The sequence below is a fragment of the Nerophis lumbriciformis genome, linkage group LG15 (assembly GCF_033978685.3).
Source record: "Nerophis lumbriciformis linkage group LG15, RoL_Nlum_v2.1, whole genome shotgun sequence".
Lineage (NCBI taxonomy): Eukaryota > Metazoa > Chordata > Actinopteri > Syngnathiformes > Syngnathidae > Nerophis > Nerophis lumbriciformis.
The window spans coordinates 32,960,615-32,979,785 of NC_084562.2; the positions used below are offsets into that span (position 1 = coordinate 32,960,615).

General features: G+C 39.4%; 1 protein-coding gene across 3 annotated transcripts in view; it reads left to right on the plus strand.

The window, feature by feature from the left end:
• Positions 1–19,171, plus strand: part of serinc4 (serine incorporator 4) — a 167,730-nt gene that overhangs the window by 95,492 nt on the left and 53,067 nt on the right. For all 3 annotated transcript variants that reach the window (XM_061975084.1, XM_061975085.1, XM_061975083.1), the window contains exons 4-5: positions 6,111–6,190; positions 6,390–6,483. In XM_061975084.1, the coding sequence (XP_061831068.1) occupies positions 6,111–6,190; positions 6,390–6,483 (174 nt within the window). The remainder of the gene's footprint in view (positions 1–6,110; positions 6,191–6,389; positions 6,484–19,171) is intronic.

Below are 19,171 nucleotides of genomic sequence, written 5' to 3' on the forward strand. Positions count from 1 at the left end.
TCTTTACTGAGTCGCTTTGTGTAATTGTTTGGTTGTCAAATGTTAAGGTGGTATTATCAAATAAATGTCGGTGTTTAGCAGGACCGATAATCAGCATTTCCGTTTTCTTAGTGTTGAGTTGCAAGAAGTTAGCGGACATCCATTGTTTAATTTCATTAAGACACGCCTCCAGCTGACTACAATCCGGCGTGTTGGTCAGCTTTAGGGGCATGTAGAGTTGGCTGTCATCAGCATAACAATGAAAGCTAACACCGTATTTGCGTATGATGTCGCCTAGCGGCAGCATGTAAATACTAAAGTGTGCAGGGCCAAGAACCGAACCTTGGGGGACTCCGCACGTTACCTTAACATAGTCCGAGGTCACATTGTTATGGGAGACGCATTGCATCCTGTCAGTAAGATAGGAGTTAAACCACGACAAAGCTAAGTCTGACATACCAATACGTGTTTTGATACGCTCTAATAAAATATTATGATCGACGGTATCGAAAGCAGCGCTAAGATCAAGAAGCAGCAACATAGATGACGCATCAGAATCCATCGTTAGCAGTAGATCATTAGTCATTTTTGCGAGGGCTGTCTCCGTAGAGTGATTTGCCCTGAAACCGGATTGAAAAGGTTCACAGAGATTGTTAGACACCAAGTGTTCATTTAGCTGCTGTGCGACAATTTTTTCGAGGATTTTCGAGATAAACGGAAGGTGGGACACCGGCCGGTAGTTTACCATGAGGTCAGGATCAAGGTTAGGTCTTTTGAGCAAAGGATGAATAACCGCTTTTTTGAATGCTAGTGGAACAGTGCCAGAGGAGAGTGATAAGTTTATAATATTTAGCACTGATGGACCTAATAATACAAAAAGCTCCTTAATAAGTTTCCCAGGAAATGGGTCAAGTAAACATGTTGTTTGTTTTGTCCCATTGACACATCTTAACAATTCCTCTAATGTTATTTCATCAAAGAGAGAGAAACTATTTTGGAGGGCGGTATCCTTCGTAGATACAGTCGTATCTGTGTTAATAGAACCCAGTTGTAGCTGCGATGCATTGTCTTTAATCTCCTTTCTAATGAGTTCAATTTTCTTATTAAAGAAATTCATAAAATCATCTGCTGAGTGGGTGGAGCTACTGGGAGGAGTCCCTTGTTGGGTTAGCGATGCTACTGTACTAAACAAAAATTTTGGATCATTTTTGTTGAGGTGGATGAGATTTGAGTAATATTTAGCTTTAGCTAGGGTAAGCATGTGTTTATAAGTTGTTAAACTATCACTCCATGCTTGATGGAAAACCTCAAGTTTAGTAGCGCGCCATTTGCGTTCCAGCTTTCTACATGATCATTTATGGGCTCTAGTTTCTTCTGTAAACCATGGGGTGCGCCTTTTAGGGGCTCTTTTAAGCTTTAGCGGTGCTATACTATCAATGGTGTCGCGCAGGGCGTCGTTAAAGTTGTTAGTGAGGTTATCAATAGAGCCGACATAGTTTGGGAATGGTGCCATTACCGAAGGCAGTAGGCCAGCAAGAGTCATCGTTGTGGCGGCATTAATGTTGCGGCTGCTATAGTAGTTATTATTATTAGTTTGTTGACAATGAGTCAGAACTTCGAATTTTATAAGGTAATGATCGGACATTACTTTAGTATACGGGAGTATCGTAACTTTGGAGGTGGTGACACCCCTGACCAGCACTAGATCTATCGTATTTCCGTTGCGATGCGTAGGTTCATTTATTATTTGTGTAAGACCACAGCTATCAATTATAGTCTGGAGCGCCATGCACTGAGGGTCCGATGGGGTATTCATATGGATATTAGAGTCCCCCATTATGATTATATTGTCGGCGTGCGTCACTAAATCAGCAACGAACTCTGAAAATTCACTGATGAAGTCCGAATTGGGTCCTGGGGGGCGGTAGATAACAGCCAGGTGGAGAGGCAGCGGTGTGACAAACCTCATAGTAAGCATCTCAAACGAGTTATATTTATTATTTAGGTTCGGGGTAAGATTAAAGTTTTTATTGTGGATGAGTGCAACTCCCCCACCCCTTTTAATGGGACGGGCAATATGCGCTCTCGCATAGCCAGGAGGAGACGCCTCACCCAGCGCAAAGAAATCGTCTGGTTTGAGCCAGGTCTCGGCGAGACCAATAACGTCAAGATTATTGTCTCTAATGACTTCATTAACTAATAACGTTTTGGAAATAATGATCTTATGTTTAAGAAGCCCATATTATAGGTAGTGGGCTGTTTTGAGGAGTTTTTGTTGAAATTATCCGTAGTAGCAATATTAATAATGTTGTGTTTATTAAGTGTAGTGCAATTTAAATAATTACGACCATATCATAATAAAGATAAAATACTATTAACAGCAACATGTAAGTGTAAAAAAACAACAACAACATTATGATTTGTACATTTTTAGAATGTGCTTGTTCTATTTTGAAGCAGAGAAAACAATCTGAAGTTGTCTTTATTTTTAAGTTATCGTGGCGTGATCTTAAATTAGTTTGACACCCCTGATATAGATTTTAATTGTTACGCACTTTTTGTCAAATATTATTAAAAATAAAGTGCTACAGTACAAGCCAACATTTAAAACAATAAGGACATATTACCGTATTTTTCAGACTATAAGGCGCACTTATAATCTTTTAATTTGAGCAAAAATCCACAGTGCTCCTTATAACCCAGTGCGCCTAAAATGCGGATAAATTCTGATGGTGCTTACCGACCACAAAGCAGTTTTATTCGGTACATGATGTAATGACATGTGTGACCCCACTGACTGGTAGATGGCAGTCACACATAAGAGGAGATATGTGCGGACTGCAAGATGACGCTAGCAAGCAAGCCCAAAACTTTGATGGTTCATTGGGAATATAGAACATATACACACGGCGCTCAAAAATCAGTTAAAATGTTTTAGTACGACTTTGGTAAGCTACAAAGCTGCACCGCTGGATGGAACCCAAATTGTCTCCTATTAGAGTCATATCATCCGGTGTTTTGTTCCGCACTATTATGCAAAACCACATTTTTTTCTTTTCTGGGACCTGCTGATGTGATTTGGGATCTGCATGAATCCCGAAAATATGTGCACACTCGCCTTTGTAGCCCACGCCTCCTGTTGTGGGGCGTTCATCCTCCACTGTTGCAACTTCTAATGCAAAGCAGTGTACAGTTATGACTTATAGCTGTCAGTAGACTCGCTATTGAAGCGCTAAAAACTACCGGTAATGAAGGGGAGAAGACGCTGTCGAAGTGGAGTCACGTGAATAAGACCCACCAAGGAGCAGCGAGAATACCAAGAAGCGCATATGCCAAATTTTCAAAGAGAACGGCCTACGGATCACGATTGAAGCCAACAAGCAAACCATCAACTTCCTTGACGTCACTTTCAACCTGAGAAATAACAGCTACCAACCATTCACGAAACCCAACACAACACTCCAATACGTGCACCATGACAGCAACCATCCACCCACCACCACGAAAAGAATACCTACCGGAATCAATAAAAGGCTATCGATGCTGTCATCTAGCAAAGCTGAATTTGACCAAGCAACCCCCCCGTACCAAAAAGCCCTTGATGAAAGTGGATAAAATGTCACCCTCACCTATGAACCCACGCCAGGAAACCAGCCAAAAAAGAACAGAAAACGAAACGGCATCATCTGGTACAACCCCCCATACAGCAAAAACGTCTCAACGAACATTGGACACAAATTCCTCAATCTGATTGACAAACACTTTCCCAAAGACAACAACCTAAGAAAAGTATTCAACAAGAACAACATCAAATTGAGCTACAGCTGCATGAACAATATACGACAAATCATCTCAAACCACAACAAAACAATTGCAAATGAGCCGTCGACCCCCAGTCAGAACGACTCCAAAACCAACAAAGCATGTAACTGTCGAAAGAAACCTGATTGCCCCCTCAACGGGGGATGCTTACAAACATCAGTTGTCTACCAATCTAAGGTAATACGCAAGGACATTAACACATCCGACACATATGTAGGATTAACCGAGGGTGAATTCAAAACCAGATGGAACAACCACAAGGCTTCTTTCAGGAACAAAAACCTGCGAAATACCACAGAACTCAGCAAACACATTTGGGACCTCAAAGACAATAATGTTGAATATTCAATAACATGGCAAATTCTTGCATCCAGCACACCTTACAATAGTGGTAATAAAAGATGCAACCTATGCTTGAAAGAGAAACTGTTCATTATTTACCGTCCAGACCTGTCATCCCTCAACAAGCGCAGCGAAATTGTAACAACATGCCGCCATAGACGGAAACACCTCCTAGGTAACACATGAGCCAATCACCACGCCCCTAGGCCAGCCTGTACCCACCCACTCTGTGCCCTATATAAACCATGGTATGCGAATGCTCCCATTAAAATCTCCTGACGATTGAGGGTACCCCCCCTCATGAAACAGGCCTGTAGAGATGAAATAGTCTTGTGATTTTTTTCCCCACACATACATATATATATATATATATATATATATATATATATATATATATGTATATGTGTGTGCGTGACTTATAGCTGTCAGTAGACTCGCTAATGAAGCGCTAAAAACTACCGGTAATGAAGGGGAGAAGACGCTGTCGAAGTGGAGTCACGTGAATAAGACCCACCCACAGAACTGCCATTCCTGAAGAAAAAGACTTAAATATGGTCTGTAAAACATAATCTATGCAATATTTTGACCTAAGAGCCACCATTACATGTTATGCAGACCACAAAGAAGTGTTTTAAATGTAGAAAAAAAATCATAATATGACCCCTTTTTTGTAACTGAGCTACTGTGTGGAACAAGTTCCCTTGTGGATCAATAAAGTTTGTCTAAGTCTAAGTCTAAATTTAATGTGCCTTATAATCCGGTGTGTCTTTTGTATGAAAATAGATCTGAATAGACCCGCTCATCGGCAGTGTGCCTTAAAATAAAATAAATATTCATATATTATAAAAAAGGCCGACGTGTATGTACAGTACCACGATAATAACGTTAACCGTGATAATTTTGGTCACAATAACCGTGATATGAAATGTTCATATCGTTACATCCCTATGTTCCTTATACAGCTGAAGTGATTTATTTCTAACCTTTTGATTAAAAAAAATACAAAGACAGCATAAAATTGTTGGCACTCAACTACAATGAATACAGCAACCGAGCAACTATTGTAATTGTATCAGTTATTTCACGTGGTGGTTTAAGAATGTGACAATCCCCTAAGAAAGGGGTGTCAAAGTCATTTTAGCTTAGGGGCCGCATGGAGGAAAATCTATTCCGGCCGGTTGAGTAAAATCATGGCATGATAACTTAAAAATACAACTACAGCAACTTCAGATTGTTTTCTTTGTTTTGCTTCGGCCCAAAATAGAACAAGCACATTGTGAAAATGTACAAATCACAAATAATCCTCGTGACAAGTTAGTTGAACATTCTGAGGAAAAAAATTGGTGCCGTTTTAAAAACGCCATGAATTTAGACTTAATCTCAGTGTATCTACAAAGCAATTAAACTGAGTCACAGCCCATCTCGGAATGAACAAAAAACAAAATAAAGCATAGATAAAAACTGTTCTTTGTATCAAATATCTCATTTGTCATTTCCACTCTTCACTTTCTGTAGATTTGCACAAAAGACTATATTTTTTTACAGACGTATATCATAAGTGGAGTTAACGATTGTTTATTTTACACCTGTTTGTTTTACGTCGAGACGCAGCCCTGCTTTACTGTGTACCTATTGTTCGGTATAAACTATTTGCTTGCCTAACAGAATTGCTAATGCGACATCCAGTGGACACATTTAGAACAGCAGTTTCTTTAACTTATAAATGCAGCTCAACTGTACACTTAGCAAACTCATCCCGCGGGCCGGATTGAAGCGGTCCACGGGCCTGATCCGGCCCCAGGGCCGCATGTTTGACATCCCTGCCCTAAGAAGCATAAGGCACGAACGGACAAAGTCGAAAAGGGGTCTCGCACAAGGCGCCATTGACGCTAAAACTGAGGTTAAACCATTAAGAATTTAAATGTTTGCTGTGTAACTCACACTTTTTTCTTTGTCTTATCACTCAGTTTCTGGTTCCTGAAATTGATCACACTGCTGGGGATGTGTGCTGCTGCCTTCTTCATCCCAACTGAATCCTTCCTGCACGGTGAGACCCTTTAGTGTGTTACTCTTGCAATCCTGCTAGGGGGCAGCAGAGATAAGTGGAGGGATTTATTGTACTGAAGTCAAAAAGTAACTGTACTTTAAAAAAAAAGAAAAAGAAAAACCCTCTTCTGAACAACCTTCATCACTTCCCTCAAAAACACCTACAACCCAGATATGTTTTTGTTTTGATGTCTTTTCAGCTTGGCATTATGTTGGCGTGGTGGGAGGATTTGCCTTCATCCTCATCCAACTTATCCTTATCACGGCTTTTGCACACACCTGGAACAAAAACTGGTGAGTGTGGGAGGCGCACCACACTGTAGATAAAGAAACAAAGTGCTTCCAGCAAGTAAGAATGCTTTGACAGGGCATAGTCATGGTGTATTTGTTGTAAACATGCATGTTACAAGTCACATCACAATCAATCAATCAATCAATCAATCAATCTTTATTTATATAGCCCTAAATCACAAGTGTCTCAAAGGGCTGCACAAGCCACAACGACATCCTCGGTACAAAGCCCACATACGGGCAAGGAAAAACTCACCCCAGTGGGACGTCGATGTGAATGACTATGAGAAACCTTGGAGAGGACCGCATATGTGGGTAACCCCCCCCCCTCTAGGGGAGACCGAAAGCAATGGATGTCGAGTGGGTCTGACATAATATTGTGAGAGTCCAGTCCATAGTGGATCCAACATAATAGTAAGAGTCCAGTCCATAGTGGGGCCAGCAGGACACCATCCCGAGCGGAGACGGGTCAGCAGCGTAGAGATGTTCCCAGCCGATGCACAGGCGAGCGGTCCACCCCGGGTCCCGACTCTGGACAGCCAGCACTTCATCCATTGCCACCGGACCTGTGCCCCCCCCCCCTCAAGGAAAAGGGGAGCAGAGGAGAAAAGAAAAGAAACGGCAGATCAACTGGTCTAACAGGGGGGCTATTTAAAGGCTAGAGTATACAAATGAGTTTTAAGATGGGACTTAAATGCTTCTACTGAGGTAGCATCTCTAATTGTTACCGGGAGGGCATTCCATAGTACTGGAGCCCGAATAGAAAACGCTCTATAGCCCGCAGACTTTTTTTGGGCTCTGGGAATCACTAATAAACCGGAGTTCTTTGAACGCAGATTTCTTGCCGGGACATATGGTACAATGCAATCGACAAGATAGGACGGAGCTAGACCGTGTAGTATTTTATACGTAAGTAGTAAAACCTTAAAGTCACTTCTTAAGTGCACAGGAAGCCAGTGCAGGTGAGCCAGTATAGGCGTAATATGATCAAACTTTCTTGTTCTTGTCAAAAGTCTAGCAGCCGCATTTTGTACCAACTGTAATTTTTTAATGCTAGACATAGGGAGACCCGAAAATAATACGTTACAGTAGTCGAGACGAGACGTAACGAACGCATGAATAATGATCTCAGCGTCGCTAGTGGATAAAATAGAACGAATTTTAGCGATATTACGGAGATGAAAGAAGGCCGTTTTAGTAACACTCTTAATGTGTGATTCAAACGAGAGAGTTGGGTGGAAGATAATACCCAGATTCTTTACTGATTCGCCTTGTGTAATTGTTTGGTTGTCAAATGTTAAGGTGGTATTATCAAATAAATGTCGGTGTTTAGCAGGACCGATAATCAGCATTTCCGTTTTCTTGGCGTTGAGTTGCAAGAAGTTAGCGGACATCCATTGTTTAATTTCATTAAGACACGCCTCCAGCTGACTACAATCCGGCGTGTTGGTCAGCTTTAGGGGCATGTAGAGTTGGGTGTCATCAGCATAGCAATGAAAGCTAACACCGTATTTGCGTATGATGTCGCCTAGCGGCAGCATGTAAATACTAAAGAGTGCAGGGCCAAGAACCGAACCCTGAGGAACTCCGCACGTTACCTTAACATAGTCCGAGGTCACATTATTATGGGAGACGCATTGCATCCTGTCAGTAAGATAAGAGTTAAACCACGACAAAGCTAAGTCTGACATACCAATACGTGTTTTGATACGCTCTAATAAAATATTATGATCGACGGTATCGAAAGCAGCGCTAAGATCAAGAAGCAGCAACATAGATGACGCATCAGAATCCATCGTTAGCAGTAGATCACATATGCCCAATTCAACAGGTCTGAAAATACTTATTTTCACTCTTTTAATTCGTGGTAATTTTTATGTTTACTTTTCAAGTTTTCCTTTTTTTAGTTTTTGTTTGTTGTTGTCCATTCCCACCCTAAACCCAAAGTCGCCGCCCCATAGACACACACATGCACTAAAATACTAATTATGTCATAGATTTGGTTGAAACCAGCTTTTCAAAACACATGTAAAAACTTTGATCAGGTTTTTACCGCACCAGATGTCAGGGCGAACACTCTAACCACTAGGCCACCTATTCAGTGCCCTAGTGGTTCGAGCAGGGGTAGGGAGCCTGTGGCTCTTTCGATGACTGCATCTGGCTCTCAGATAAATCTTAGCTGACATTGCTTAACACGATGAATAATGAATAATTCCGCTGGTAATCACAGTGTTAAAAATAAATTTTGAAAAGAGAAAATATTCTCATGCATTTTAATTCATCCATCCGTTTCCTACCGCACCTGTTCAAGAAGTCGCATTAATGGTAAGAAGTATTTTATTTATTATTGGTTAGCTTCAGAATTATGTTAAAGTTAAAGGTTAAAGTACCACTGATAGTCACACACACACTAGGTGTGGTGAAATTGTCCTCTGCATTTGACCCATCCCCTTGTTCCATCCCCTGGGAGGTGAGGGGAGCAGTGAGCAGCAGTGGTAGCCACGCTCAACAATATTATTAAAAAGAATAAGAGACTTATTATACTCTAAAAATGTTGGTCTTACTTAAAAATGCATGCATTAAGTTGTATTCAGTGTTAGACAATATGATATGGCTCTCACGGAAATACATTTTTAAATATTTGGCTTTCATGGCTCTCTCAGCCAAAAAGGTTCCCGACCCCTGGGTTAGAGTGTCCGCCCTAAGATCGGTAGGTTGGGAGTTCATACCAAAGACTATAAAAATGAAAAGAAAAAAAAGATTACTCATTAAATATGTGTATATATATATATATATATATATATATATATATATATATATATATATATATATATATATATATATATATATATATATATATATATATATATATATATATATGTATGTGTGGGGAAAAAATCACAAGACTATTTCATCTCTACAGGCCTGTTTCATGAGGGGGGGTTCCCTCAATCATCAGGAGATTTTAATGGGAGCATTCGCATACCATGGTTTATATAGGGCACAGAGTGGGTGGGTACAGGCTGGCGTAGGGGCGTGGTGATTGGCTCATGTGTTACCTAGGAGGTGTTTCCGTCTGTGGCGGCATGCTGTTACAATTTCCCTGCGCTTGTTGAGGGATGACAGGTCTGGACGGTAAATAATAAACAGTTTCTCTTTCAAGCATAGGTTGCATCTTTTATTACCACTATTGTAAGGTGTGCTGGATGCAAGAATTTGCCATGTTATTGAATATTCAACATTATTGTCTTTGAGGTCCCAAATGTGTTTGCTGAGTTCTGTGGTATTCCGCAGGTTTTGGTTCCTGAAAGAAGCCTTGTGATTGTTCCATCTGGTTTTGAATTCTCCCTCGGTTAATCCTACATATGTGTCGGATGTGTTAATGTCCTTGCGTGTTACCTTAGATTGGTAGACAACTGATGTTTGTAAGCACCCCCCGTTGAGAGGGCAATCAGGTTTCTTTCGACAGTTACAGCCTTTGTTGGTTTTGGAGTCGCTCTGTCCGGGGGCCGACGGCTCATTTGCAATTGTTTTGTTGTGGTTTGAGATAATTTGTCGTATATTGTTCATGCAGCTGTAGCTCAATTTAATGTTGTTCTTGTTGAATACTTTTCTTAGGGTGTTGTCTTTGGGAAAGTGTTTGTCAATCAGATTGAGGAATTTGTGTCCAATGTTAGTTGAGACGTTTTTGCTGTATGGGGGGTTGTACCAGATGATGTTGTTTCGTTTTCTGTTCTTTTTTGGCTGGTTTCCTGGCGTGGGTTCATAGGTGAGGGTGAAATTGTATCCGCTTTCATCAAGGGCTTTTTGGTACGGGGGGGTTGCTTGGTCAAATTCAGCTTTGCTAGATGACAGCATCGATAGCTTTTTATTAATTCCGGTAGGTATTCTTTTCGTGGTGGTGGGTGGGTGGTTGCTGTCATGGTGCACGTATTGGAGTGTTGTGTTGGGTTTCGTGAATGGTTGGTAGCTGTTATTTCTCAGGTTGAAAGTGACGTCAAGGAAGTTGACGGTTTGCTTGTTGGCTTCAATCGTGATCCGTAGGCCGTTCTCTTTGAAAATTTGGCATATGCGCTTCTTGGTATTCTCGCTGCTCCTTGGCGAGACGCGACACACTGCCAGTCCGTCATCACGGTCCCCGGACAGAGCGACTCCAAAACCAATAAAGGCTGTAACTGTCGAAAGAAACCTGATTGCCCTCTCAACGGGGGGTGCTTACAAACATCAGTTGTCTACCAATCTAAGGTAACACGCAAGGACATTAACACATCCGACACATATGTAGGATTAACCGAGGGAGAATTCAAAACCAGATGGAACAATCACAAGGCTTCTTTCAGGAACCAAAACCTGCGAAATACCACAGAACTCAGCAAACACATTTGGGACCTCAAAGACAATAATGTTGAATATTCAATAACATGGCAAATTCTTGCATCCAGCACACCTTACAATAGTGGTAATAAAAGATGCAACCTATGCTTGAAAGAGAAACTGTTTATTATTTACCGTCCAGACCTGTCATCCCTCAACAAGCGCAGGGAAATTGTAAGAGCATGCCGCCACAGACGGAAACACCTCCTAGGTAACACATGAGCCAATCACCACGCCCCTAGGCCAGCCTGTACCCACCCACTCTGTGCCCTATATAAACCATGGTATGCGAATGCTCCCATTAAAATCTCCTGATGATTGAGGGAACCCCCCCTCATGAAACAGGCCTGTAGAGATGAAATAGTCTTGTGATTTTTTTCCCACACATACATATATTGCGCTCTACTACGGTATCGAGCACTATTTTTTGGATAACCTTATTAAGACATATATATATATATATATATATATATATATATATATATATATATATATATATATATATATATATATATATATATATGTATGTATGTGTGTGTGTGTGTGTGTGTGTGTGTGTGTGTGTGTGTGTGTGTGTGTGTGTGTGTGTGTGTGTGTGTGTGTATGTATGTATATACAGGTAAAAGCCAGTAAATTAGAATATTTTGAAAAACTTGATTTATTTCAGTAATTGCATTCAAAAGGTGTAACTTGTACATTATATTTATTCATTGCACACAGACTGATGCATTCAAATGTTTATTTCATTTAATTTTGATGATTTGAAGTGGCAACAAATGAAAATCCAAAATTCCGTGTGTCACAAAATTAGAATATTACTTAAGGCTAATACAAAAAAGGGATTTTTAGAAATGTTGGCCAACTAAAAAGTATGAAAATGAAAAATATGAGCATGTACAATACTCAATACTTGGTTGGAGCTCCTTTTGCCTCAATTACTGCGTTAATGCGGCGTGGCATGGAGTCGATGAGTTTCTGGCACTGCTCAGGTGTTATGAGAGCCCAGGTTGCTCTGATAGTGGCCTTCAACTCTTCTGCGTTTTTGGGTCTGGCATTCTGCATCTTCCTTTTCACAATACCCCACAGATTTTCTATGGGGCTAAGGTCAGGGGAGTTGGCGGGCCAATTTAGAACAGAAATACCATGGTCCGTAAACCAGGCACGGGTAGATAGTGCGCTGTGTGCAGGCGCCAAGTCCTGTTGGAACTTGAAATCTCCATCTCCATAGAGCAGGTCAGCAGCAGGAAGCATGAAGTGCTCTAAAACTTGCTGGTAGACGGCTGCGTTGACCCTGGATCTCAGGAAACAGAGTGGACCGACACCAGCAGATGACATGGCACCCCAAACCATCACCCAACCAAGCAAATTTTGCATTTCCTTTGGAAATCGAGGTCCCAGAGTCTGGAGGAAGACAGGAGAGGCACAGGATCCACGTTGCCTGAAGTCTAGTGTAAAGTTTCCACCATCAGTGATGGTTTGGGGTGCCATGTCATCTGCTGGTGTCGGTCCACTCTGTTTCCTGAGATCCAGGGTCAACGCAGCCGTCTACCAGCAAGTTTTAGAGCACTTCATGCTTCCTGCTGCTGACCTGCTCTATGGAGATGGAGATTTCAAGTTCCAACAGGACTTGGCGCCTGCACACAGCGCAAAATCTACCCGTGCCTGGTTTACGGACCATGGTATTTCTGTTCTAAATTGGCCCGCCAACTCCCCTGACCTTAGCCCCATAGAAAATCTGTGGGGTATTGTGAAAAGGAAGATGCAGAATGCCAGACCCAAAAACGCAGAAGAGTTGAAGGCCACTATCAGATCAACCTGGGCTCTCATAACACCTGAGCAGTGCCAGAAACTCATCGACTCCATGCCACGCCGCATTAACGCAGTAATTGAGGCAAAAGGAGCTCCAACCAAATATTGAGTATTGTACATGCTCATATTTTTCATTTTCATACTTTTCAGTTGGCCAACATTTCTAAAAATCCCTTTTTTGTATTAGCCTTAAGTAATATTCTAATTTTGTGACACACGGAATTTTGGATTTTCATTTGTTGCCACTTCAAATCATCAAAATTAAATGAAATAAACATTTGAATGCATCAGTCTGTGTGCAATGAATAAATATAATGTACAAGTTACACCTTTTGAATGCAATTACTGAAATAAATCAAGTTTTTCAAAATATTCTAATTTACTGGCTTTTACCTGTATGTATCTGTTTATATATTTTTTTATTTTATTTCTGATTAGTATTATTATTTCTTCTTTTGTTTATTTAATTGATGTATTTGTAGATACTACTTAGTTTTGTTTGCTGTTCCTTTTTTTTGGGGGGGGGGGGGGGGGTGGTATGGTTGGGATATAAACAAAAAATATTTTGACATTTAGGGCAGACAACAGATATATGATGTATGTGAATATGATGTAATGGATAGGAATGTCTGATGCTGGATGTCAATAAAAATAAAATGAAAAAAATGAAAACAAAAATGGGACCCATTACCTCCCTGCTTGTCACTCAGCATCAAGGGTTGGAATTGGGGGTTAAATCACTAAAAATGATTCCCGGGCGCGGCACCACTGCTGCTCACTGCTCTCCTCACCTTCCAGGGGGTGAACAAGGGGATGGGTCAAATGCAGAGGACAAATTTCACACCTTGTGTGTGTGTGACAATCATTGGTACTTTAATTTTAACTTAACTTGACTTTTTAAAGATGGGGATTAACATCCATCCATCCATCCATTTACTACTGCTTGTCCCTAATACGAAGGGGATTAACATATCGAGAATATATCTAGGTAAACCCCTCTAAATAATAATATAACAAAAGTTGTTTTTTTTTCTTTTTTGTTTTTTACAAAAAGTGCCATCAAATTAAAAAAATTTTTTTTTGCCTGAATATGAATTTAAAAAAATGATAGAACCTGTCATTTTATACTTAGATATGATTAGAAATCTGTCAAATTTTCATTTACTCCAGAGTGTAAAGAAGAGATCAATGGATAACACGAATCATGATAATATGTTATTGATACATTAATATGATAATGATACATTATCATTATTATTATTATTATTATGGTTGTATATCAGTGCATCTCTTGGGAGTTAAGTCTCCTCGTATCTATTTCTTACTTTAATCGAGGGTCTTTGAACGCACCACAGTTACTGTATGTGCAATAAGATGCAAAAGGGAAACTAATACATAACTTTCTCTTTTCCTGCCACAGATAGATTTATTATATTTTTACCTTTCTTTCAAAATGTCGGTGCTGTGTGTGAATGCCCATTATGACGTCTGTGTTGAGTGAAGTGTTCAAAGTTAGGTCTGCCGTATCCGGGTGGAACAAACATTTTTGAATTTTTGACCACAATTGTGATAATCTTAGATTTGATTGAAACAAGCTTATAATTGAACTTTTACAGCTATATTGATTTTTCTATTTTTTTTTTATAATTTACATATTTACAGTAGGAAGAGGATTCATATGGCCCCATTCGTCATGGTTTACCTGATACATGAAACGTGACAAATTGGATGTCTTTAGCCGCCAGATGGTATACTCACTTGCAGAGGCTGTGCTGCTGTGAATATGATTTTTTTTTTCTTCATGAAAGGTAAAAGCACAGAAAATGTGAGGGTCCCAGGGTTTAACAGAAGTGACAATTTGGGAGCCGGAAGAGCCGACTTTTTTTAATGAGCCAAAAGATCCAGCTCCCTTATAAGACCAGAAATTCCCATCACAGGACTTCTGCATTCCAGTGAATACATGTCCTAGCCAGAAGTTTGTTCTTGTTTTTGCCACCTCAAGAAAATTAAGAAATGTTTCTGTTGTTGTATGTACAGACCTTTACGAAACCCATCTGCTGTAACATGGCTGAGTTGTAGCTAAAGCTGTTAAGAGGATATAGTCATTCATTTTTTCAAGGCAAATCCTCAAATGGTGTTCACACGTTTCCCATTCAAGCTGTTATCCTCTTTAACATCCATACCAAGACTCTTTTAAAATGTGCCCTGTAGCGTTGTGCTTGTCTCAAACTCATTAAGAAGAGGAAACATCATGACATGTGTCATGTGACAGTCATGTGACTATCACACTGGGATGTTGCTTCCCCAAAATGGCAATTTGTCAGGTAAGCTAGCTCAATTTTCAAAAGCTTATTTTTTGCGAGTGAAAGTCATTTTGAACCTACAGGTAAAAGCCAGTAAATTAGAATATTTTGAAAAACTTGATTTATTTCAGTAATTGCATTCAAAAGGTGTAACTTGTACATTATATTTATTCATTGCACACAGACTGATGCATTCAAATGTTTATTTCATTTAATTTTGATGATTTGAAGTGGCAACAAATGAAAATCCAAAATTCCGTGTGTCACAAAATTAGAATATTACTTAAGGCTAATACAAAAAAGGGATTTTTAGAAATGTTGGCCAACTGAAAAGTATGAAAATGAAAAATATGAGCATGTACAATACTCAATACTTGGTTGGAGCTCCTTTTGCCTCAATTACTGCGTTAATGCGGCGTGGCATGGAGTCGATGAGTTTCTGGCACTGCTCAGGTGTTATGAGAGCCCAGGTTGCTCTGATAGTGGCCTTCAACTCTTCTGCGTTTTTGGGTCTGGCATTCTGCATCTTCCTTTTCACAATACCCCACAGATTTTCTATGGGGCTAAGGTCAGGGGAGTTGGCGGGCCAATTTAGAACAGAAATACCATGGTCCGTAAACCAGGCACGGGTAGATTTTGCGCTGTGTGCAGGCGCCAAGTCCTGTTGGAACTTGAAAACTCCATCTCCATAGAGCAGGTCAGCAGCAGGAAGCATGAAGTGCTCTAAAACTTGCTGGTAGACGGCTGCGTTGACCCTGGATCTCAGGAAACAGAGTGGACCGACACCAGCAGATGACATGGCACCCCAAACCATCACTGATGGTGGAAACTTTACACTAGACTTCAGGCAACGTGGATCCTGTGCCTCTCCTGTCTTCCTCCAGACTCTGGGACCTCGATTTCCAAAGGAAATGCAAAATTTGCATGGTTGGGTGATGGTTTGGGGTGCCATGCCATCTGCTGGTGTCGGTCCACTCTGTTTCCTGAGATCCAGGGTCAACGCAGCCGTCTACCAGCAAGTTTTAGAGCACTTCATGCTTCCTGCTGCTGACCTGCTCTATGGAGATGGAGATTTCAAGTTCCAACAGGACTTGGCGCCTGCACACAGCGCAAAATCAACCCGTGCCTGGTTTACGGACCATGGTATTTCTGTTCTAAATTGGCCCGCCAACTCCCCTGACCTTAGCCCCATAGAAAATCTGTGGGGTATTGTGAAAAGGAAGATGCAGAATGCCAGACCCAAAAACGCAGAAGAGTTGAAGGCCACTCTCAGAGCAACCTGGGCTCTCATAACACCTGAGCAGTGCCAGAAACTCATCCACTCCATGCCACGCCGCATTAACGCAGTAATTGAGGCAAAAGGAGCTCCAACCAAGTATTGAGTATTGTACATGCTCATATTTTTCATTTTCATACTTTTCAGTTGGCCAACATTTCTAAAAATCCCTTTTTTGTATTAGCCTTAAGTAATATTCTAATTTTGTGACACACGGAATTTTGGATTTTCATTTGTTGCCACTTCAAATCATCAAAATTAAATGAAATAAACATTTGAATGCATCAGTCTGTGTGCAATGAATAAATATAATGTACAAGTTACACCTTTTGAATGCAATTACTGAAATAAATCAAGTTTTTCAAAATATTCTAATTTACTGGCTTTTACCTGTATTTAAGAATTCTAATGCGTGTAAATGCTGTCAAATATTGCAGTTACACTGTTTGACTTTATTTCTTGAAATGATTCATACAAAACAAGCTGGGAAAATGTTGCCAAGTTTAGCTCTAAAATGCTTTGGAAAAGCTTATGGCACAGGGGTGTTCTAACTTTTTTCACCGAGGACCACACACCGAAATATCAAAGCATGCTGGGGCCATTTTTATATTTTTAATTTTCAAAACCAATACAATATATATATATTTAGTCTAACGTTTAGATCTTCCCTTAGGCTTGGTCCCGGGGACCTGGAAGGGTTTCAGTCATTAAAAGGTTGTAAAATAAGTATGTATATGTATATATATATATATATATATATATATATATATATATATATATATATATATATATATATATATATATATATATATATATATATATATATATATATATATATATATGTGTGTGTGCGTGTATGTATATATGTATGTATATATGTATGTATATATGCATGTATGTATATGTATATATATATATATATATATATATATATATATATATATATGTATATGTATATATATATATATAAAATGCTTAAATCTCTACGATCATATTGTTGATGTAGATGAAGCTATTGTTGATGTAGATCAGTGGTTTTCAAATGGGGGTACGCGTACCCATGGGGGTACTTAAAATATTCTAAAAATAGCAACAATTCAAAAATCTTTCATAAATATATTTATTTAATAATACTTCAACAAAATATGAATGCAAGTTCATAAAATGAACATCAAATCAAGTAGGCTATTCCATTCATTACAATGCAATATTCAGTGTTGACAGCTAGATTTCTTTGTGGACATGTTCCATAAATATTGATGTTAAAGATTTCTTTTTTTGTGAAGAAATGTTTAGAATTAAGTTCATGAATCCAGATGGATCTCTATTACAATCCCCAAAGAGGGCACTTTAAGTTGATGACTACTTCTATGTGTAGAAATCTTTATTTATAATTGAATCACTTGTTTATTTTTCAACAAGTTTTTAGTTATTTTTATCTTTTTTTCCAAATAGTTCAAGAAAGACCACTACACATGAGCAATATTTTGCACTGTTATACAATTTAATAAATCAGAAACTGATGACATAGTGCTGTATTTTACTTCTTAATCTCTTTTTTTCAACCAAAAATGCTTTGCTCTGATTAGGGGGTACTTAAATTAAAAAAATGTTCACAGGGGGCACATCACTGAAAAAAGGTTGAGAACCACTGATGTAGATGATCATATTGTTGATGTAGATGATCATATTGTTGATGTAGAATAGATCAACTTCAGATCAATCTGTCGATATACATTTTTATATATATTTTTTATGTTTTAAGTCCTTTTTATTAAAAAAACAAAAACCCCAGCTTTTTTATGGCAAAAACCCAAAATATAGTTAAGTGGAATATTTGATGTGAATTAATTTGAGCCTTGAATAGGTCAATAATTCCAGACAATAGTCATTTTGATTCATTATTATTTTTGAGCAATGACAGTTAAAAAAAAAAATCCCACAAAATATTTTGGGGATCCAAAAGTGTTAAAAGTATAATTTTTATTTTATTCTATTTTCAACGGTAAAGTCTCCTGAACAACTTTCGAGCTATCCATCGATTGTAAGTTGTTATCATTTTTATCCTTGTTTGTTTGTTTTATGCCTTTTTTGTCACAGAAAACTTGTTTTATGGCAAACACGAAATATGCAATATTTTTCAAAAAAATATTTCAAAGTGGAATATTTGATGTGAATTATTTGGAGCTTTGAATAGGTCAATAATTCATTAAAAAAAAACATTAATTTTGATTAATTATTATATTTTGAGCAATAGATAGATAGATACCGTATTTTCCGCACCATTAGCCGCACCTAAAAACCACAAATTTACTCAAAAGCTGACAGTGCTGCTTTTAACCCGGTGCGCTTTATATATGGATTAATATTACGATTCATTTTCATAAAGTTTCGATCTCGCAACTTCGGTAAACAGCCGCCATCTTTTTTCCCGGTAGAACAGGAAGCGCTTCTTCTTCTACTGTAAGCAACCACCCGCCCCGGAAGAAGAAGAAGCACGCGGTGCATGCTGGGATATGTGACGTTTCATTTCCATTTGTGTGTTTATGTAAAGACCCCAAAATGGCTCCTATTAAGTGTGTTGTCTGTCTAATTATAAATAATGCAGACGAGGCGTGTTAACTGAGTTCTCAACGTTTACTCACAGCGTGCTCATAACCACATTCTAACTGCCAGCATACAACAACGCTTCTCAGGGCTACCGCGCATGCTCGTCACTATCGTTGCATGCTGGGTAGTGTAGTTGTTATATTTGCTAGCTCATAACATCACATTGAGAGACACGCTTACGCGCTTAATTCAATACTCGCCGTCATTCCGGGTGGATTGACAAAAGACCTCCAGCCGCTAGATATTGGTGTCAACAGGGCATTCGAAGCTAGACTGCTAACTGCGTGGGAACAATGGATGACCGAAGGCGAACACACCT